This window comes from Manacus candei, unplaced genomic scaffold (assembly GCF_025592945.1).
Source record: "Manacus candei isolate 608988 ecotype Guabito, Panama unplaced genomic scaffold, ASM2559294v1 h1tg000043l, whole genome shotgun sequence".
Taxonomy (NCBI): domain Eukaryota; kingdom Metazoa; phylum Chordata; class Aves; order Passeriformes; family Pipridae; genus Manacus; species Manacus candei.
Window position 1 is genome coordinate 2,897,224 of NW_026138091.1, and position 23,686 is coordinate 2,920,909.

Consider the following 23,686-nt stretch of genomic DNA (forward strand, 5'->3'; position numbering starts at 1 on the left):
GGTAAAAATACCACTCTGAATGTAAAACAATTATGATTGCTTGTTGGTTTTTTCCTGTAATTTTAGGATGGGGACTCTTACATACCGTACAGTGGAAGCTGTCCTCATACATGCCAGCTAGATTCATCTTCAGATTGGAGAACGTCATTACAAACGCCATGTGCACAGCATCAACATGTCAGTCTGTCACTACAAATATCTTTATAAATATGCCCCTTTAGTAGTAATATAGAAAAACATGCATACCTTTTTTTTTTTATACAAGTTCTCTCTGTTTTCCTTCTGGTTAAACTCATTTCTCCAGCTACTGTTGGTCAAAAATATTTTTGTCAGAGTACTTTTTAATGAGAAGCCTCTAGGATATTTCAAAAAACCTATTTTCTTACATACCTTAGCTGTTCCTTGTTGGTTGATACACTTATCCTTTTGTTGTAATTATTTTTAAGATATGTATTAATAGCTAGTTTTATTAACAATTTGTCAAAGGAACTGAAAAATATAATACTTTTGAGATAGTAGGTAGCTTTGGTTTGTCTCTTCAAACAAAGTGGAACTTCAGAAAAAATTAAGATAAGATTGGTAGCAGTCAGTAAGTGTGTGATTGAAGACAGACACCATGTTTACAAGCACTGAGTATTGCTTCTATGGAAGAATTGTTGCTTCTGGTGAAAAGAAAACTTTTGGAGTTACTTGCAGACATTTCATAGGATTTTTCTTAAGGCTGTTGTCTAGACCAGAACTGTGACATAAACTTTGGAATTATGTTCAGTTTGTCATAGCTCTTTTATTTGTTAAAATTTCCTGATCACATGTTAGCATTTTTTCCCGTTGGATGACTAAGAAACTTAATCACCACTAATATTAGATTCTTTAAAAGGAAAATCAGTAGCTCAGATGCTAACATTTTGGTTTATAGTGCAGTAAAGCATTGTTCAGGATCAATCTCTGCTGTAAAAATTTGAAGAATTAATCTGGTTATTCAGTTATTGCAGTTCCCTGAATGAAGGAAAAATTTTCATTTAAACTCTTATATTTAAATTAAATTTGAAAAAATACGACGGGTTTTTGTTTGATCATGATACATATTAATTTGTTTTCATTTAAACAGGTGTCTAGACAATTTGGTCATAACAACATGGAGGTAAAGTAGCTGAAAAAATATAGACTGATAGAAAACATTAGCAGTTCAATACTATGGTATATGTCTTTTATGTGACAGGAACTAGCTTATTGGAGAAACTTTTTAATCTGCAGTCAGTCCATCAGTATTTTGAGTGTTTCATATGTGATAATTAAAGGGAAAATGCCGAAGTACAAACATTATTCTGTTTATATATATTTTCTGTTATTGTATATTCAAGAGATTTGATACATAGAACTTTAATTCAGAAAGAATGCTACCTACATGGTTATTTTTTGTTATAATCATGCACCATATATAATCATGGCAAAAGTCTCACAAGTAGTAATATATTTTTGATTCGAGTGTGTCATGGTTTAATCCCAGCCAGCAACTAAGTACAACTCGCTCACTGCCCCACCAGTGGGACTGAGGAGAGATTGGAAGAGTAAAAGTGAAAAAACACTCCTGGGTTAAGATAAAGACAGTTGAATATGGAACGCAAAAGCACAAAACGAGAGCACAACAAGGAATTAATTCACTGCTTCCCATGGGCAGGCAGGTGTTCAGCCATCTCCAGGAGAGCAGGGCCCCATCACGTGTGACAGTTACTTGGGAAGACAAACAGCATCACTGCAAACATCCCCCCCTTCCTCCTTCTACCTATTTTATATGCTGAACATGATGTCATATAGTATGAATATCCCTTTGGTCAGGTGGGGTCAGCTGTCCCATCTGTGTCCACTCCCAATTTCCCATGCACCCCCAGCCTCCTCACTGGTGTGGTGGTACAAGAAGCAGAGAGGGCCTTGGCTCCATGTAAGCACTGCTTAGCAATAACAAAAACATGTCTGCATTATCGTCAGTGTTCAGCATAAATCCAAAACATAGTTCCATACTAGCCACTGTGAAGACGATTAACTCCCTCTCAGCCAAAACCAGCACAAGATGCAGGAAATAACAATTTTCTCTCTTTTTGGAAGAACTAAAAAATAAACCTGTTAAAAATCCATAATTTTAAAAATATTTAACATATGTAAACCTAAGACATATTCTAATGAGTGTTTAAAAAAAAACCCCTGGAAATGTAACTAGAGGGAAAACCGATTTTGAATAAATTTGTACATAACCTGCACCCCTTCAAACAAATAATATAGTTACTTGCAGGGCAGGACTCCAAATTGGCTGGAGTTCAATGTGAATCTGCCAAGATCACAATTTTGTGTGTTTCCCTGTAAAGCCAAATAGTTTCTCAACTTGAAAAAAAAATTGGCTAAGTGTTTTTTGGCCCTTTTTAAATAAGGGACTAAAAATGTGTTACTTTCTAGAATGTGTGCCCAAATAGGTGTTTTTGCATGTCTTATGGAACTACGTATAGATTGTTTTTCTCTGTACTGCATTGTAAATGTGAAGTGCAAACATACTTGAGTTGCTATAGCCTTTTTAGGTCTGGATACTTAAAATTTCACTGCTTGCTTTACCATTTTTTTAAAAACAAAGTTCATACATACAGTTCTGTCTAGCTGCAGGAGTGCTAATGGAAGATTGGCATGGCTTTGTCTGTTTCTCGGGGTCTTTCTCCTTCTCTGCTTTCCTTTATCTCTTTTTACTTTCTTTCTACCTTCATTTTGTCTTAAATACTGAGCGCTCAATGTGCTGGAATGTACCTTCTGTTCGCTTACCCTTTTTTGCTCTCTGTCTCTCTTTTTTTGCCTAACTTTCTCCCCACTTCTGTTTTGTTGAGAAGATTTTCAAGCTGTTCTGGAATACTTTAATATATTCCTCTGAGCAGCCTTTATTTCTGCATTGCTTGCTTCTGGGGCACTGACTGAGGTTTCCTTTAGCAAGATACATTCCAGCTTCTTCAATAACTGTGTAAGTAATCTTCCCAAAATAGGTCGCTTTTGGAAGAATAATTTAAACATAATCTTATCATTTAGGAATTAACCAGTTAAATGATGTGAATCCTGTCTTGAAAAGCGAAAGTTGGCCTTTCAAAAACATAACTCTTTTTGGGTTTTGAGAAATGGCTTTCTAGAGCAGGACTGTTACACTGCTGTTGCAAGATGAATTGTGTCTAGTAGAGATGCTAGATGTGGTCACCTTAGTTTTGTTGGCACTGAAGGAATATAACTTAAACATTGAAAGTGTTAATTATTGAGGGAGAGAAAAAAGAATGGTGTCTTGGCCTTCTGACACTGCTGCTGTTTCTACTGATCCCAGCCTCCATTGTGTGGAGCCCTAAATGGTCGTAAATGTACTTAGCCTTTTCAGCTGCTCTTGTTCTAGGGAACAAAGTCCCAGTGCTCATACTCATCTGCCATACAAGAATATTAGAACTTCTGACTGAAAAATATCCATTTGCCCATTTTCAGCCATCCACAAACAAATGTTAGACTTTCAATTTCAGTGATTACTGTAGCATCATGTTATAGGGTGGAACCACTGAATTTGGCTTCTTTCTTTAAAGAAAAAACTAAGTAAAACTACTTGACTGTGTATTATTTATATTTAAAAATGGTAGAATTTGAAAAACTCAATGAAAATTAAGCTTGAATATGCAGTCATACAGTGATGTTTGCATTTCTTCCTAATTTGAAGCATCATGTCAAGAAGTTTCTGAAGTTATATTGGATAGGAATTAAAATAATGCCGTTCTCATTCAATAGATCAATAAGAGACTTCTATATTGATTACTCTTTGCTTTGATGTTCTGTTTTGGAGCAGAAGACAAGACCAGAAAATCTGCCATCCCCAACAGATGGATACAAACTGAAGCATTATCAGTGTGAACCAGATATAAAGGAAGAATATGAGCAATATCCTCAGAGAATTGCAGAAAAGAGAAAGGACCACCTCCAGTGTTCAGATGCTTCAATAAAGGTAGCTGGCAAAGTAGTAATTGCATTTTTAAACAGCAAATGCACATTAGTATTTAATTACACTTTTGAAGAAGTTTGCATGTGTGCATAATTAACTTCTTCCATGTTTTTACTGTAAAGAAATAGAAACGTGTAATTTCAGTATTTAATGTTGAAGAGGAAATAAAACATAGGAAGCTCGTTTCAGTTGTTCCAGAGCAAGAAACTGAGGTGCTCTCAATTTAAGTATGTTTGTATTCTCTGGTAAGAAAAGTAACACATTGCCTTCATAGTGCACCTCTAGCCTAAGCATGAGGATTAGCATGACTGTAAGGAAGAATTTATAGCCTAAGAAGGTGAGAGACAGCAGGAAGATCTTGGTAAGATTAATTCAAGCTTTTTTATTTTTTAAATATAGGATTATTATAATTATTATTCTATTAAATTGTGACTGTATATAGCACTTAAAAAAGGACAAATGAAAGATGTAATCTGTCCCTGAGGGAACTATTAACATTGAAAGTGGAAAGGAATATGGGGTTAAAATAATGAAAGATATTATCTATACTTTTTGCTTTGATGTTGTATAAGATGTGCTACAGTTGGACTGCAAACTGTATTAATTCTGCCAGATTTGTTTTGTGTTTTTAAATTAAAACTAAGATGCAAAGAAGGGAAGATCAGTGGAGAGAAACTGGAAAACAAAGGGGTGAAAAAAAAGCAACTTTCCTCTTGTTCAGGAAGATATAGCAGAGAAGGGTGGTTGAACAGGGAAAGATACATCACTGTAGGTGTAAGGAAGCAGGAAAGATAAATAAGCAACAGCTGTGAGGACTGGCCAAATGCTAAACTCTGCTGTGAGGGTAGATGACCATTTAAGAATCTTAATGAGAAGTTAAGTATGCAGATGCTCAGGGAACATATTGTGCTCATTGCTTTTCAGAGAAAAGGTTTGTGGTGAATAACAATGAGTTTACTGATTTTATTTGCTTAACGTTCAGTGGAATGGAAAGGGAAGGTCTTACATAGGACAAAGATTATGTTTCACATATCGTTGTTATCATTTTACACATATTGTTGATAGCTTTAAAAGAGCTTTGTCCTCTCAGAGTCAGGCTTCTAGTGTTCAGAAAAAATTGGAGAACCTGCAAAACCCTGTAAATATTCCATGAATAAGAAGTGAATGAAAAAAGGATCTGTTATTTTGTGGTTTAGTTTTATGTTTGGTGGCAGATGAGAGCAACCGAGTTAATCTGAAAATGAAGAAACGGATGGCAGGTGTATACTGGGAGAGAAAAAGCAGGACTGGCTTTTTCTGGTGATTTTAGGTTCCAGAAAGATTCTTGCTAAGCACTAAAAGTATGTGTACCAGTTCTTATCACAGATTTTAATATAATGTCTGTCAGAACAATTTTTTTGTGTTAGACATTATCATTACCTGGTTAGATTAATGAATCCAAACTTCTTTAGATTTCAATACACTTAATTGATTAGTGGAAGTTGTAATAATTTTTCTTTTCTGGAAAGAAGCTGCTTTTTGAGGAGCACTGCTAACAAACCTACTCTTTCGATTTCATTCCCTTGTTACCTCCTTCCTGACTTCTGTAAACAGTCTCCTTTGTCCATTTTCTTCATATCCTTCCTGTAGGAGATATTACTATAATACCCTGGGACTGATTTACAAGTCTCTTAGAACCATTCAGCAGCATGCTTTGGCTTTTCCCTGTGTAGACTATATATAACTTCTTTGCTGGTCACAAGGCAGCCTCACTGCAGTGGTGAACTTTGAACTGTATGCCTAACAGCATATAGTTGGCTGTTCTTGAACAGAACAGAAAAAGGATGAGCTATTGTCTTCTCAGAGGTACTACAATCTGCTTTCTCTGACTTGTTGCTGTTTTTTCATAAAGCTTGTAGGAATACACTCCTTTTGAGCAAGATTTATAAGTTCAGTTTCTGTTGAAAGCTATGCTTAAAAAATTCTTTTTTAATTAGCATGAAGTAGAAGTAGTAGAGACTTTAAAGAAGAAAGAGAAGGACTTTTAAATGAATTGTTGAGGAAAAGGTGTGTGGGGTTTTTTGTTTGTTTTTCTTATAATTCGTTAAATTTGATTTATGAAAATATTGTATTTTTTGTGTAGAGTAAACAGCTTGAAGATGGACATAATGATGATCTTATAGCTCTTGATGAGAAAGCTCTCCTGCAACAATGCTACACAAACAAGCCCTATAATATGCAGCACAGTATAAGGAAATTGGAAGCTGTAAGTATTTTGACTGGTATTATGCTGTTAACAATCTGGATATGGAGAATGACTTCCCAGATATTCAACAGAAGTTATACCTTTGATGATTTGGTTCTAATATGTAATTGCACCCATTGAAATAATTTCTTTCAATGGGAGCTGAGCTGAGCAACCCAGTGAACATTTTTTAAATCTTATCTGCAATGCTTTTGTTTTATGCAGTAATGTATATAACTGAGAATGAAAATTATGAATAATAAATACAGATATATTCATACAACTAAGAATAACTGAGTGATTTGACTGAACCTGAACATAGTGTTACATTCAGTGCCAGGAGCTGGACTTTGATGATCCTTGTGGGTCTCTTCCAGCTCAGTATATTCTGTGATTTCCTCTGATCTGTAGCTTTTAGCTGAGCCTGTGTTCCATGATCCATGGATTCCATGATTCCATCAGCTCTGCTGCTAATATTAGATTAAGTCAGCAATGACTTTGACCAAGTCTTCAAGCTCCAGGGATGGAGCTGCTACAGCATCTCTAGCCAACGTCTTCATCTTCATGTCATACCCTGCTGTCCTTGAGAAGTTCTTCCTATTTCCTGTACCAAGCCTCCCAAGGCTCAGTGTTTAACTTTCACTTCCTGTTATACCGTTGGCTACTGTCAAAAAAAGTTTGGTTATGTCTTCTTTGTAACTTCTCTTTTGTCGCAGGATGTTTTCAGAATGCCTCAGAGCTGCTGTTTTTGGGAACTAAACAAACCCAAGCTCCGTTAGACTCTCCTTTCAATTGCTTTGGCTCTGATCCTCTGTCAGATCCTTTCCAGGTTTCTCTCATCCCTGTTGATCTTGGGAAGGGGGGAGCTCTGAAAAATGGAACAAGTATGGCCTCACTAGCATGCATAGAAGGGAATTAAAACTTTTCTTATATAGATGTAACCAATATGTTTCTTTAATTCCTTACATAGACATACATTCTACTCTTTTTAGGACTGAACCATTAGGATTTCTTGCCCATCTAAGGTTAGCTCTTGAATTTAGGATCATTTACAATGATGAAGAACCTTGATTTGATCTTGCATGATTCAGTATTTGCATATGCAAAGTGATAGCTTTCATAGTTGTTTTTTGAAAGTATTGTTGAGCAGAGTTACCCATTCTAACTTTCTCGTGGAATATTAATCCATGAGAAATTTTATGATGTTTTAAAGTAAATAATAATTTTAATTTATTTTGTTTGCTCATGACTATGCACTGAAATTTGCATCATTGCAAGCCTTTATTTGATTTCTGGTCTTGTCAAAGTGAATGCAGATGTTTCACTACTGGGGTCACTATTCATTTTCATGATAAGAAAATCTTTTGAAAAAGTACTTTTATGGAGAACTTGAAGAAGCTCTTATTTTTAAAATAAATTTGAGAATCTATACTATAGGCTGAAGATAATGGAAAAAATCTTGAAGTTCACTAGAGTAACTACTTAGTATCAAATCAAATAAGTTGAAAATACTGAGAAAGGGAGCAGTGCAGGACCACAAAATAGCAGGTACTCTGCAGCTGGTATGCTCTAAAAGGAAGTCAGGAGGTGTCTGAGCAAGGTGTTAATGGGACCTTCAGAAGCCTTTTTGTTATTGATTAGCAGGCATGGTTACATAGGTTGACTCACTTTTTCTAGGAGCATCTCTTAGGTTCTCCCAAGTTCATGCTTCTGATAGCGGTAAGAATAATGGAAAAAATCAGCAGAAGTGACTGCCTGTATATTAATTCCATTGTGTAAATGTTGCTTTAATTGCTGCCATTTGATTTTAAAGTGCTTTAAAATTTTGCTTAAGCATACACAATGTTAACATGTCCTTTTACTGTAACCATTACCAAAAAATCAAATGTTAAAGTAGAATTTCTCCTAATTTTTCTATAGTTTGAGATGAAAGTTTATAGTACATGTGTAATTGCCAATAGATGGCAATTACTTTTGATAATAAGTAATTCAATAACCTTTGAAAAAGGATGGTTTTCTCTGAATTGTCATATTTAGGGAACAACAGTTACTACTTTCTAAACAGTGAGAGCTGTTCAAGTTCAGTGTTTACCTTCTATAGTTTTATAAATTCATAGTAGAGCTTTTGTCTAAGAGCTGAATGGAGGATGTCCCATGGAAAAGTACGTTTAGTGACCTAGTATTCATTGAAATTCAAGGTGTAAGCTTTCTTTTTTTTTTCCTTTTTTTAAAAATCACATTCTTTTCAGCGTGCTAACTGGTTTGGGCCTATAAGCCAAGGTCCATGGAATATGTTCTGTTTAAACAAACACTGCTCTTTATTATCCCTATGTCCTCCTTTACATCATGCCTTTTAATACATCTGTTGTGACAGTTAATGGGCAGAATCAATAACTCAGAATAAAGCACCTTGTAGTTCTGAGAGCTACAAAAATGAAATACGAAAACAAACTAAAAAGCCCCCTATTGCCTATAATTCAGAAATCTTTTAAGGCCTAAAATCAGTTTGGGATAACCAACAGCTGGTCTGGTGTTACATTAGTTATTTGGGTTTTTTAGATTTGGCTTTTTTTTTGACTAGTGCCAAGCAGTATTTATTTTGAATGATGTGAATTTTACCCATAACATCTCTGTGGAATTGGGAATTATCTGTTATGGTTACCTGGTGTCTGGGAACCACCTCTCAGATCTTCTTCATCTGTGGAAAGACTTGATCTCTCTAGAATTTGGTTTGCGCACAAAAATCGTGCAGAAAAAATTACCAGTTGGAAAAACATCTTAATTCTTTAGTTTCAGAATACCTAAAAAAAAATATCAGAAAGGTTGCATAAACCCCCTAAGTAACAATAACCTCTGTTTTCTTATATATAAAAATTGTCTTTTGGAAAAAAAAGGCAAATTTAAGTTCAGTGAAAAAGTTTAGAAATCTGGAAGATAAAACAAAGAGATGCTGGTGGCCTCTATACTGTTCTGGGGCATCCTCTTGTGCTTCGGTTTCTTTCTGTGTAAGGGGTGTTGATCAACATCTGCACACTTTACAGTGAGCAGCACAAGGTTATGATTCAGTATTACTTTAATAAAAATAATAGGTTCATGTTAAATCCCCTTCCCCCTTAGGATGATATTTCCTGAAAGGCTTTTCAGATTGGCCTGTCTCAGCAGAAAATTATTGTGGCATGCAGGAGAGAAAAATCTTGCACTGAGACTAAAAGAATTTTTTTGACTAAATATTGCTGGAGGTAAAGTTTCATTCTCAGAGTTGGAATCTGTGTCAACCATGAAACCTGGAATAGTGTGATTTTCCTCAGGCTCTGTTGTACTTACATAATGTCTCAGAAACAATACAGAAATAAGGATGCTGCCTGTCAGTTGAAATAGTAGAATTCTCATATTTATTGACAACTAATATGCATAGACAAATTTAGTGTGTAGCAGAGAATATTAATGCATATTTGTTATGCTAAAAGAACTCTATTTAAAAAAGATAGAAAAAATATTAATTGGGACATTGGTAAGATTGTGACCTCTGATGGTTAAAGAGTAATTTATTATTTGAAGTGTCTGATGTTATATATTTCATTTGCACTCAGTCAGTTTTTCATCGCAGGAGGATGTTGCTGCAGAGAGGAGAAAACAGGCTGTAGTAGAACAAGTGATGGTGGATCAGTTATGTAGGTAAGTGAATTTATGATGTAAAACTGCATTTTTCCCTATACAAGAATTTAGATCTGTGTGTGGCTTTTCTTGCTTAAGAGGTGTTTTGGTCATCTTGTTCCAAGTCTTATGCAGTCATATGTAGTAGTATTGCTTGCAAAAATTCTTTAAATTAAAAGTCTTTTTAATGCAACTTAAGAGATCACTATAAAGTGCTATGTGCATGTTAATCTTTTTTCTGAGAATAATTTTTAATTTTATACTTGAACCTATTTTAAGGGATTTAATAGCGCTAGCTCACAGAAATAACTCTCCTGTACCGCAACAAAATATATGGATGCCTGATGTTACAAATTACACTTCTTCAGTATTTATTGTCTTTTCTTAGAATCTTAGCTTTATTAATACTCCTTTAATAATACTGACACAACATCTTTCAGGCATAAAGGAGTATTACCCCAGTGTTGGGCAGCTAGGAAGAAAAGACACAATGATAAATCAAGTTGATCAAAATTGTACAGTAAGGCTCTCCTAAATTCATTGCTATCCCTTTAGATACAAGAAAGCATTGCTTCTATATGGAAGGATCCCCCTATTTTAAGCATGGTTTAATAATTCAGGGCTTTATGCAAGCTGTCTAGTTATGACAATATAGGAAGATGCAAGCTAGTTTAATATAGTTTCATTTTAGTTTATTCTTGCTAAGAATTATCTGTGGGTACATCTACAGTATGTCGCATTCTGTGCCTATTTTACAGTCTCTGTAGTCATCTGCACTGGTATTTTAGCCCATCAGATCTTAAGACTTTGAGGTTGAAATGTTGTCGCACTCACCATTTTATTTTTTCTTTGTTTTTGTTACGATGGCTGTTAAATTACCTATATTGTTTAAAAGTCTGTTAATGCTTTTATGCTACTTAAAAGCTGAGATAAAAGGAAGGTTGCCTGAGGGAAACAAGATTGTCATGAAACATAATGATAAATTACAAGTGTCATTGTAGCAGGATTAAAATTAGGGCAGTGTAGAAATTATTCAGTGTAGAAATCCCCAGTTTTTAAATAAATGCTTGGCCTGTGTCATACCTCTTTAAAGATTGTTACAGAGATGATCTGGTTATGTTGAAGTGTTTCAGTACGACTATGTGTAGCATTAAATGTACAGCTTTGTGCATCTTAGGTCAAGAATGCTCATTCTGTGTTTAACTTATTTCAGCTGCTTTGCCTTATTTTTCCCATGTATTCTTTCTACTCTGAACCCTTCTACTGATAATGTCAAACCAATATTCAGTAGTGCTACAGTTGCATCAAGATGAAGTTTTAATTTAAAAAATCTCTCTGTTTATGTTACAAGTATAACTGTGCCAGTACTGCCAAACAAATTGGTATCAGATAATTGGAGAAGAGTAGTTCAAAACTGTTGAATAAAAAAAAACCTATTAAAGGAAACACAAGGGTGTTTTGAATATATTTTTTTTTAGTAGAACCAATTTTGCACTGAAATCAGTGTAACTGATGTGTGCAAAGATGGATCTGTATAGATCAGAGAGCAGGTTTAGAAAACCATAATAGCTGTGCAAAATTATTTTTTTCCTTCTGATAACCATTTCAATAACAACAAGCATCTCATTTATTTTTAAAAGGTCTTTTGTTTAACTGCTGAACAGATAGAGAGAATATCAAAATATTCAAAAACCAGTTAATCTGTTTCTTTTCTACTTGATGGGACTTTGAGATCCTATCAGCTCTGTAGTCAGCGCTTTGAGGAAGGAAAGGAAGTGCCAATGTTTTTGTTGGATGACGGATTGGATGGGGCTCTGAACAACCTTGTCTAGTGAAAGGTGTCCTTGCCCACAGCAGGGGAGTTGGAACTAAATGGTCTTTAAGGTCCCTTCCAACCCAAGCCATTCTATGATTCTTTGATGATGTCACTGGCCACTATTAGAAACTGCTGTCACTGGTCTTGGTGGGAGCCATGTATGAAGAATATCACTGGTGGAATATTTACCAAAACAGTGGAAATCATGAAAAAACACACAAACCTTCATAATACTAAGATTTATTTTATATCAAAATATATAAAATATACTTTAAATAATACATATATACATGTAAAATTACTAGATAGTAAGGCACTGCCAGAATATTATTGCATATATTTGAAGTAATAAACTTAAGAATTCGTAAAAACAAACAAAAAATGAAGTCCAGAAATTTACGCAAACTTAATGGATAACTTCGAGATTTTATTGCTGTGTTAGTCTTTGGTGTTTTCTTTCCTGAGTAAAAATATGTAAGACCTGAAACTGAAGCATACTAATAGTCAGAGGGCTTCTCCCTGCTTTTTGTGGTCAGAGCTGTTATAAGCGACCCAGAGCAGTCTACACGTTCTGATGTTTGCAAGGAAACTCAAGGACTTCTGGGACTTGGGACAGCACCGGTGCATTTTAGAAAAAGAATACTGCATGAAACGAAGTAAGTTTATAGAAATACATTTTCTGCTGGTTTGGGGGTTTTTTTGGCTCTATGAAGTTTGTTTGCCTTTCCAGATGTTTTATTTCTGGCTAGGATCCACCAGCTTCATGTGAGGCCTTTTTTATAGCCTTCTTGTGCTTATTATTGCCTAGTGGGACCTTTTTATGTGGATTATTTGTGTATAATGATTGATTCATAGAATTTATAAAACCTGGGAGAACATTTTTAAGCTTATATTGGTATTATTCATCACAAGGTTTTGCCAACCTTTTCCAAACAAGTTTGATGCTTGCAATCCTGTCATATCCTGAGGTGCATAAATTGCATAAATATGCATCTGTAAATGCTAATGTAGATTGACACAATATAATCTTACTTTTCTTTCATGTTTTGATTTCTACTGCAATAATTAACCCTAACTGGCATTTAAATTACATTCCAGGACTGTGAGCATTGAAACAGTAGCTGCAAGGACTTAAGAAAAAATGAAAAAACACTATGATCTGTAAAATGCAATGAATCTGCAGGTCTGAGTTTTGTTCTGTTAATTTTTTTCAACATTCAGGCAAGCATCTCTGCTTTGTGCATTTTAACATCATACTCTAAAGTCTTTCTCATCAAATGCCATCTTTGTAATCTTAAACAAAGAAGAAAGACAACGAAACCAGTCTCTCAATCTCTTACACCCATCACATGGACAAATCTTCGTTTCTGGAACTAGTAATAGGGCCAATATAAAACATTTAGGTGGGTAAAGAAGCCTCAGTCTGGATATTTTTGCAAGACAACATTGATTCATGGAAGTATGGTGAGTGGCAGAGGCTTAATTCTTATAAAAGTGTGTGTAAACAAAATATCCCATTCATATTTATGCCTTCTGTGAATATACTCTCATATTATATAATAACAGAACATATTACAACTCTGAGTTGCTTTCTAATTCAACTACAAGGGATCGTCTCCTCGACCAGTTGCCAAGGATACCGTATTTCATGTTTTTTGCTGTTTTGAAATGGTTGATTTTTATGTAACATTTATCTGTGAACCCATAGGTATTGTTAACATGCTGCATTATTTTCACAGAATAAGGACCAAATCAGGATTAACTGAAAATATGCTCTCTAACAAGCTACGCTTTGATAGTAGGATTATATCGAGGTAATCACAAATTTTGTGAAGCTTTTCAATTCTGTGAATTTATAAATGATGATATTTACTCTCTTGAACTAATTACTTGCACTGAATGTTTCTGTTGCCTATACTGAGGAAAAAAGTATGTGCTGTGTGGTTGCAGATATATGCATACGTGTATAATACAAATTTTGACATAGCTGATGAATAATGGCTTTACAATCCCACTGTAGTGTTGAGATCTGTAAGTCATGTTATGTTACCATCATGCCTGTAGCTCTGTTGAGGACAGTTAGCACAGGGACTGTTTAAAATAGTGCTTTTAGCTATAGCATCCCAGTTGATTAAAACTTATTTTTGTAACTGTCACAATTGTAGATGTGGTTTTGCAACTTATTTGTAGCTCCTTATGTATTAAACTTTAGGACACCTTTGAAAGTGTTCTGATTTGAGTAGCTGTGGCATAAACATATTTTTCAGCTTTGAAAGTGATGCTTTTCTGAAGCTGTGAGCTGTATACTCACTAGAAAGAGCTGAGGATTCAGCTACAAAGCTTCATATACCACAATGAATGGTGTACATAATCCTTTAGTTAATGAGTGAAAATTATATTGTATACTAAAACATGAAGCCTTGAAAGGTGTTTTTAACATTATAGAAATGGAATATTGCATTAAAATATGTGATTGAATCCACAACTTGAATTCCACGGTGAGTTAGAGAAAATAGTCAAATACCTCTTTAAAAAAAATTGTGCAATACTCAACATTGGAAATAAAATGGGTATTGAGAGCAGCCTTGAGGAGAAGAACTTGGGGGTGCTGGTGGATGAGAAGCTACAGAACTCGTAGTGTTCTTGCAGCTCAGAAAGGCAACCATGTCCTGGGTTGCATCAAAAGCAGTGTGGCCAGCAAGTCAAGGGAGATGATTCTCCCCCCTACTCCTCTTTTGTGAGACCCCACCTGTAGTACTGCATGCAACTCTGGGGTCCCCACCACAGGAAGGATGTGTACCTGTTGGAGCAAGTCCAGAGGAAGGTCATGAAGATGAGCAGAGGGCTGGAGCACCTCTATTATCAGAACAGGTTGAGAGAGTTGGGATTGTTCAGTCTGGAGAAGGGAAGGCACCAGGGAGACCCTATTGCAGCCTTCCAGTGCATAAAGGAAGGCTGCAAGAAAGCTGGAGAGGGCCTTTTTAGAAGTGCATGTATTGGTAGGACAAGGGGAAATGGTTTTAAACTAAAAGAAGCCAGGTTTAGATTAGATGTTAGGAAGAAATTCTTTACCGTGAGAGTGATGAGGCACTGGAACAGGTTGCCCAGAGAAGTGATGAATGCCTGATCCCTGAAAGTGTCCAAGGCCAGGTTGGATGGGGCTCTGAGCAACCTGGTGTAGTGGAAGGTGTCCCTACCCAAGGCAGGAGGATTAGAACTAGATGATCTTTAAGATCCCACCCAACCCAAACCATTCTGATTCCAAAATAAGTGTTATTTATGTTTGGGATGAATTGGATTTATATAGACGAAAAACATAAAGGTGCTTTTTAATTTCCCTTCTAGAAATGGCCGCGATGCTTGTAGAGAGTTGATTGGATTTTTTTTTGCATGTGACAGATCCCTCACTGTGTATGAATTTCGACAATTTGGAAGAAACAGGTAGGATAAATTACTTTTTAAAAAGGTTTTAGGAAACATCTTTCACTGTATCTAAGAAACCTAAATAAATTTAATTGTTTGAATACCAGTTTTGAATTATTTCACAGAACAAGCGCCTTACCTTTCATTCAGAAGGGAGTTTATCGGCATCAGCGTGGGCAAAGGAAGGGAAAAGCTTATGATCTTGGTGACCTCTATGTCGTAAGTATTCTTCTGCTGAATGTAAGGCAATTTTGTTGGTGACTTGGAAGTAATATTTAGGTATTCGAATTGAAAATTGTGATCTAGACTTCTGGGAAGACCAAAAGTCTTCCCTTCAATAATATTTTTGAATTAAAGACTTCTAGGAGTCTGGATTATTTTGCTGTCCCGTGTTTTATTGAATCCAATTTAGGCTTCAGATTAAGGTGTAGTTTGTGATTTTCCCCCTAGAGGGCACAAGACTGCAGGGAGTGTGGACCTTTTGTGGGCAAAATTATCTGTTTGGAGAGTCCTGAAGAGAAAGTAGACCAAAGTATTTGTTAAAAATAAATAATCTTTTTAAGGTCTACTGGTATTTTTAACTCCATGTATTTTTTATACATGAAGAAGTTGCAGGTTAATTTTTTTTAACCTACAGTTTCAAATGTACACTGCCAGCTGTTTAGAGCAAGCATTTTAAACAATGGTAAACTTCATCTGCCAGCTGATCTGATGACTGACCACAAATCATATTGCATCTTCTGTACTGCTGTACTTCTGTACTGAGTTAAATGTTCGTGGTTTATAAATACTTGAGCCAGTTTTCAAGTACAGACTGTTTTCACTGAGTTCTTCACATCCTCCTGCAAATCTGAAGTTCAGAGCAAAAACCATGTTTGTATAAAGTATTGAAAGTAAAAGAAGATGACATTAGTTTTTAGTATGCTTTGTCTCATCATATGACTTATCCTAACTGCTTGCATGTAGTGGCAGTCTAAGAATTTCCAAAATGAAATAGACAAATTTGTGATATGGAGATTGAAGCTACTTGTTAGAGATTTTCCTTTTTTATTGTCATTTGTATTTTTGTAATCTGCAGATGGAAATGGGTTCTGAATAAAGATGTATCATTGGAATGATGTTATATCTGTGAATCTCCATATCTACAATCTTGCTTTCTGAACTGATATTAAAGATATACAGACCTTTCATAAAGTCCAAATAGTTTAAACACTTGCACAATAACAGTGTCTCTGTCTCCTCCTTCTGAATTCTTGAGTTCTGAAATTATTACAGTTACTACACTTAAAACTACTGTTATTTTTTTTTATTATTCTCAGCATTCTTTGCATTTAGTTTGCTGCTTTTCTTTCTCTCCCCTCTCCTCCCCTCTTCTTCCAAACCAAAAAACATTTTTAACTTTGAAGAATATGTCAGGTGTGTCCTCTGTCCCCAAATTGGAAGGAAGGGGAATTAGTAATACTTAGAGGAGACTGTATAGGATAGTAGAACTCTATGCTACTAATAACATATTTTTATTCCATATTTCTTAGAGAATTTTTAAAGCATAACTATTGTTAAACAATAAAACAACTGAAGAGTTTCTCCTAGTCTGAGAGAACTTTGCTCTCATGGAATCAGTGTTGCACCTTCTGTGACTCTCTTCTCTGGTCCAGTGAATTTTGGATCTTATAAGGCTGAAAGGAGAAGAAAAACTGAAAAGCAGAGCCTGTCTGAGGGAACAACAATCTGTAGCCTCAAATTTTTCAGCTGTAGGTTAGGCAACTATGTATGCCCTCTTACTAGACAAACCTGCACGTAGAGGATAATGTGTCATCTTGGAACCTGAAGCTCAGCTGTTTTTATTTAGTATTAGAAGGGCTCTGTTTAGAAGGTTAACTCACCCCAGCTACACTTTGTCATCATTTCATAAATGCTTATAACAAATGCTTGAAAGTCTTGGATGATGTACTTTACGAAATTCACAGATTCACAGAATATGCTGAGTTGGAAGGGACCCACGAGGATCATCAAGTCCAAATCCTGGCCCTGCACAGGACCAAGTGTCACACCATGTGACAGAGAGTATCATCCAAATGCTTCTTGAACTCTGTCAGGCTTGCTGCTGTGACCACTTCCCCAGGGAACCTGTTCCAGCACCCAACCACCCTCTGGGTGAAGAACCTCTTTCTAATATTCAACTTAAACCTCCCTTGACACAATTTCAGGCCATTTCCACAGGTCCTGTTACTGGTCACCACAGAGAAGAGATCAGTGCCTGCCTTTCCTCTTCCCCTCATGAGGAAGCTGTAGACTGCAGTGAGGTCTCCCCTGAGTCTCCTCCAGGCTGAACAAAGTGACCTCAGTCGCTCCTCATACAGCTTCCTCTCAAGGCCCTTCACCATCTTCATTGCCCTTCTTTGGACACTCTCTAATACCTTAATATCTTTCTTATATTGAGGTGCCCAAAACCGCACACAATATTCAAGGTGAGGCTGCACCAGTGCAGAGCAGAGGGGGACAATCCCCTCCGTTGACTGGCTGACGGATGCTTTGCCTGATGCCCCCCCGAACACGCTTGGCCCTCCTGGCTGCCAGAGCACTGCTGTCTACCAGGACCCTCAGGTTCCTTTCCATGGCACTACTTTCCAGCATCTCATTCCCCAGTCTGTACAAACATCCGAGGTTGCCTCTTCCCAGGTGCAGAATCCAGCACTTACCCTTGTTGAACTTCATACAGTTGGTGACTGCCCAGTCCTCTGATTTGTTGAGGTCTCTCTGCAGGGCCTCCCTGCCTTCAAGGGAGTCAGCAGCTCCTCCCAGTTTTGTGTTGTCTGCAAACTTGCTTAGTATCCCTTCCAGTCATGTGTCCAAGTGATTTATGAAGATGTTGAAGTGCACAGGACCTATGACCTATTTTTGAATCACTGTATGCTTTACCAACAGGGAGCTAATCTAACTTTCCGAAGTGTTGATCATAACCTTCCAGAAAGCATTAAGCAGAACCCTGTCTTCACCCTTCGTGTGATAAGTATTGATGAAGCAGCTATGGATTTTCTAAAGTAAGTGCTGGTAACTGTTTTTCAAATTACCTTCCATTCCTTAAGCAAAAAGGATTTTTTTTAATAAGAGCTTCTAATACCGTATTACTTACACTGCTAAAAACAGAATCTGTATTTAGACTGTTTAAATTAGTAATAGATGTTAGTGAACTTTGCATAGTTCAGTAACTTTCTAGAATGATAAGGATAAAAGAATTAATTAAATTTTGAATCTGTCCTATATGCAGTGTTTGAAGTTACATGTTTTTATATACTAATCATATACTGAAAATTTTCTTATGTGATGAACTAAAATACTACATTTGGGCAAAAATACTTTTTTTATGATCAACATTATTATTGAATCTTTTGTGACATGTATGTTAAAAGTTTATATCAGTCGTGATAATATAAGTGTTTGAACACACACAGGAGAAGAATTGGAGGTTTATCTCTCTGGTTTTTCATCTTCTTTTTCATTCCTCTCCTAATTCTTCCAGGCATTGTTACATGTTGAAGACTGCAAGTTTTCTGCACTTATTCTTTCAAAATAGTTTTTACTAAATTATGTTGTCCCAGAGTCTGAAAGATGAGAATTTTTTTAGAATTTTTTCAAATGGTTAGATAAATGGTTAATTTTGACTATGTGTCTTATACCAATACCTATACAGAAGTCATCTGTCTAGAGAATTAAGTATCTTTCTCTGCAGTTTCTGGCTTTTATTGTGAGGATACCGCTTCTTAGTACAAATAACATGTTGGTATAAAATTTATCACACTGCTGTGCCTGCCTGATCACGGAAGTTATTCAACAGTGTTTGAAATACAGTCAGGGTTTGATTACTCAGATTTTGGTGAGGAGTGTCAACTGATAGCAGATGTTACAGGGTAGAAATTTTCATAAAATCATGGAATCATAGAAAGGGGCCTCAAGAGGGTCTCTAGTCCATCCCTACTGTTCAGAGCATGGTTTACTGCAGCAGATTGCTCAAGGCTGCATCCAGTTGGGTTTTTAAATACCTCCAAGGATGGAGACTTTGCAGCCTCTGTGGGCAATCTGTTCAGTGTTCAGTCACCCTCATGGTACAAAAGTGTTTCCTGATTGTTCAGAGGGAACCTCTTGTGTTTCAGTTTGTGCCCATTGTCTCTTGTCCTGTCATCGGGCACCACTGAGCAGAGCCTGTCTCAGTCTTCTGTACTCCCTCCTGTCAGGTGTTTATGCACACTGATAAGATCCCTCAAGCCTTCTCTTCTCCAGGCTAAACAGTTTCATCTCTCCCAGCCTCTCTTCATATATCAAATGCTTTGATCCCTGCTTGATTAGGAAGAGCAATAACAAAATCTCAATTAAATATGTTCCGTATCTAAAGACTACTTTTGTTAGCACAACTACACTGTTATGTAAGTGTTTAGACACATGAAGCTTATTCTCAGTTACGGTAATATTCATTTTAATGTCCCTTTATACTGAAAGCTTTGCAAAGGAGCCATAGTGAGCTAACAGTGCATAGAACAGTAAATTCAAATTCAATTGGTTATAGAAATATATAGTTGTATGATGCTTAGTGCTAATTGTTCCCTCCATGAGGTAAAACACCATATAGTTTAATTTAAGATAGTTTATGTAAGAAATTTACATCTCAGAAGCCTATCATTCAGGTAAACAGCTTTTTCTTTCATTTGTTGCTAATCTTATGCTTGTGAAATTTAGGGTTGATCCAGTGTTATCTCTGAAGGTTCCAGAAAGACGACCTGCTCACTGGGCTGTAATTTTGGCTTTTTTTGCTACCTGTGGTGGAATAGCTTGTTTCTTTTTTTATGCTCTCTCTGTGTTCTTTCCATTAGTGACTAAATTTCAGACAGTGAAGTCTGTCTTTTTCTTCTGTATGCGGGTGTTATTGAACGCTCTTGTATTGGGTCTGGCTGAGCTGGAGTTCATTTCCCCATAGCAGCCCTCACAGTGCTGTGCTTCGCACTGGTAGCCAGAAGGGTGTTGATAACACACCAGTGTTTTGGCTGCTGCTGAGCACAGCACCAGCACTGTAACATTCCTTTCTCAATCGAGAGCAAGATCCTGGGAGGGGACCCAAGTAGACCTAGACTGACCAAAGGGATATGATATCAGATATGATGTCATACCAGACCATATGACATCAGCTCAGATATAAAAGCTAAGGCAAGGAGCAGGAAGGCAGGCATTCATTGTCTCCAATGGCTGCCTGCTGAGGAACTGTTATGCGTGCTGAAGCCCTGCTTCTCCGGAGTGGCCAACCATCGCTGCTCATGGGAAGTAGAGAATAAACCCTGCTGTCTTTTGCTTCGCTTTTGCACATGCAAGCTTTTGCCTAGCTTCTGCTTTAATAAACTGCCTTATCCATACCCACAAGTTGTTTTCCATCTTATTCTCTCCCCTGTCCGGTTGGAAAGGGAAGTGATAGAGCAGCTGGGTGGGCACTTGGTGTCCAGCCAAGGTCAACCCACCATAGCTCTATTCTCTGGTGCAAAACTCTTGAATTGAGTCCTCTAACCTTCATTACTGTACTGAAAGAGAGTCCTGCTCAGCTACAGTCCAAAAGATCTGTTGCAGGTTTCCAAGAGCACCTGTGTCCTGCTATCACAAAGCATGAATCTTTTGATTTACACATGTGTTTTAGAGAATACATTGTCCTCTGTAGGTGGTTGTTGACTTTCCAGTTTAGGTGATTTGAATTAAAGTTCAATATGTTTTTGTTTTTTTTAATACAGCTGTTTTGAATATAGTAATATTATGTGTAATTTCACCAATCAACATTAATTTTGATTTCTTTAGAGCTTCTTCTGTGGAATTCAAGCAACAATGTTCCAAGCAAGCAGACAGCAAAGTTTTCAAGAAGATTCAAGGTTTGTGTTTACCAGAACCCATTTTATTTTAATTTCTGTATCTCTGTGTCTTTACAGCTCAGGGCAATGAACAATAGTGATGTTATAAAGATTTTATTTGTATAAATGAAATTAAACAAAAGTTAAATATTTATCAGAATATTACTGGAATCTGATACTAGCACAAATTAGTCATAAGAATGTTTTCTGCTGTCTCTTTGAATAAACAGTCTGGGTAAAGATTGTGGAGGAGGTAGAGAATAATTGTGAATGTTTGCTGTCATTTGCTAAACCTCTTTTATGTGGGCACTCTTTGGTCACTAGAATGTGCTTGGACATTTACTTTCACAAAAAAATTTTGGAATAAAAATTAGGGTTATTTTTTAATCTTCTAGTTATTCCATTTTTTCTCCTTGCATAATAGACACAAATTGATTTCTCAATTATCTGACTACCTCAAAGGTTTCCTAGTGTGGCCTGGAAGAAGGATACATGTGTATACTTTAAGGCACCTTTTAACATCCATCTGAGTATCATCTTCACTGGAAAAAACTTCTTTCTTTCACCTTATGTCACAAGTGGGAGTGGGAGCTTCAGACAAAGTTTGTTAGAGAAGCCCTCCTGTTAAGTCAGGAGGTGCAGAAAGGAACCCCTTGCTTTCTAAACTGCTTCTCAGAGAGGAGCCTGGGTGTGGCTGGATCCAATCTCAGCACCAGACTTTGTCAATGGTTCTAAGTCTAAGGAATTACAGAGGTGTGACTGAACCTTTGTACAACTTTGTCCTGCAGGATTAAAGACGGCAAACTGAGTATAGTTATATAAAATGAATTATTTATTATAAGAAATTATTAGACAAAAGATCTTAATCAGAATTATTTGCTACACAGTGTAGAAACTAAAACTACTAGGATAGGATAGTGCACTATATCAAAGTGATTATATTAAAGCTAGCAAAATAGAAAGAAACTATTATTGAGATTGATGTAACTCACCCATAAAAATGACCATGGGCAGATCTCTTTCACTCAGCCTTGAGGGTAACCTTGAGGGGTGTCCCCATCCAAGGGAGGAATCTCCACACACACTCCAAGAAGGGTCATGTTAGAAGAACCTACTGTATGCAAATGGACTGGACTTTTATAGTATAAAGTGATTGACTGCCAGTCATGTGTCTCCAGGTCAGCTTAGCAGCTTATCTACCAAATCTTTGCCTTATTATCAGGATGTTAGTTTGGGGTTGATGTGTCGGACTGGTTTTAACATAATTCAACACCAAAAGCTGCAAGACATATCCTCTCTCAGTCCACCACTGATAGGTTTGCAAATAGGGAATTGTTCAGGTTGCTTGTCCACATTCCAGAGCAGAGCATCCTGATACACCATGCCCCTATTTTGCTTTATAATTGTAGATACAAGTAATTTGAAGGTAAAAGCAGGTGACTTCTGTTAACAGAATAGGCTGAGAAACTTGGGCATCCCTAAAGTAAACCTCCTACCTGAAGATTTTGATAAGGCAGTTGTTTTTACCCTAGAAATAGTTCTCTGCATATAATTCTGGAATGATTTTGCATAATTACTCATATTTGTCCCTGTTTCCACATGTTTTTAACATGTTTGCACAATAAAGAAGCAACTCTGTTTCATAATGGAGTGTTTGTATTGTTCCAGAGTTGCTTTGTATGTTGAATCATGGTATGTAATCTGTTCTAGCAGAAGTAAACAGCTTTATAATCTGAGCATATAGAGGGCAATAGCCATTATTCCTTTCCTTCTGTGGTCTCTTTAAAAGTTCGTGCTGCTGCTTTATGTGGTTTCCACTCAAATGTTAAGTAACTGATAGTTTCATTTTGGACTGGTATTCTTTCATCAAAGATCAGGGAACCTGGATGCATAGATATGTCATTTTAACCAGCACTATCATAAGTAGATGTGATGTTCTTTACTTCTATATTACCTCCATAGCAAGGGGCCAACTTTGGGTAAACATTGTGTCCCTTATTTCTCTAAATCCTCAGGTATATTCAGAGGGACACTAAGTAAAAGAGGAGTTCGGGTTATAACAGGCTTAGGAAAGTATTTCCGACAAGTAGACAAGAGCAGAAATGGTTTTCTCTCTCAGGCAACCTTTAAAGAAGCTCTAAGAGTATTCCATTTGGAAATGCCTGAAGGGGTAAGTCTAGCTGGAACTGTAATCGTGGGTGTTATTGTTCTTAATTTATGGAATTGCTTTCTTTGCTTTAATCTGTAGTTTAATAGCTGATTTTTGCACATTTTCTTTTGGTGGTGTTTTTGATTTGGCTTTTTTTTTTTCCCCTTGTGCTATATTGGCATTTGTGCATTCAGTTTTGTGTGAAATTCTTAAAAATAAAAAAATAATATATTTAAAAGCATGCAATCTTCTTACATCATGACATGAAGAAGCAAGTGTGATTGCAATCCATTTTTTCTCCTTTGGCTTTAAAAAATAGTTTATGCTATTTTCTTATTTTTTTCCTTTGTTTTATGTGTTAGGTTTTGCAAATAGCCAACAACTATCAGAACTGCAAATAATGTGAATTATGATCCTCAGTGACTGCTATGCATTATTTTTAAAAATCTTTAGATGAGTTTGGATTTAGAAGTTTGGGGGTTTTGTGGTGACAATATTGTAATTTTCCATTATAGCGAATGTTTTATTTTAGGACATACTG

General features: G+C 36.4%; 1 protein-coding gene across 10 annotated transcripts in view; it reads left to right on the forward strand.

The window, feature by feature from the left end:
- Positions 1-23,686, forward strand: part of CAPS2 (calcyphosine 2) — a 31,574-nt gene that overhangs the window by 4,179 nt on the left and 3,709 nt on the right. For 6 of the 10 annotated variants that reach the window (XM_051795920.1, XM_051795917.1, XM_051795919.1 and 3 more), the window contains 12 exons: positions 67-177; positions 1,109-1,141; positions 3,848-4,003; positions 6,123-6,245; positions 9,832-9,899; positions 12,231-12,350; positions 13,434-13,508; positions 15,040-15,135; positions 15,243-15,336; positions 18,043-18,158; positions 20,947-21,017; positions 23,012-23,166. In XM_051795920.1, the coding sequence (XP_051651880.1) occupies positions 67-177; positions 1,109-1,141; positions 3,848-4,003; positions 6,123-6,245; positions 9,832-9,899; positions 12,231-12,350; positions 13,434-13,508; positions 15,040-15,135; positions 15,243-15,336; positions 18,043-18,158; positions 20,947-21,017; positions 23,012-23,166 (1,218 nt within the window). The remainder of the gene's footprint in view (positions 1-66; positions 178-1,108; positions 1,142-3,847; positions 4,004-6,122; positions 6,246-9,831; positions 9,900-12,230; positions 12,351-13,433; positions 13,509-15,039; positions 15,136-15,242; positions 15,337-18,042; positions 18,159-20,946; positions 21,018-23,011; positions 23,167-23,686) is intronic. The other 4 variants (XM_051795924.1, XM_051795926.1, XM_051795922.1 and 1 more) reach the window with 3 other exon arrangements.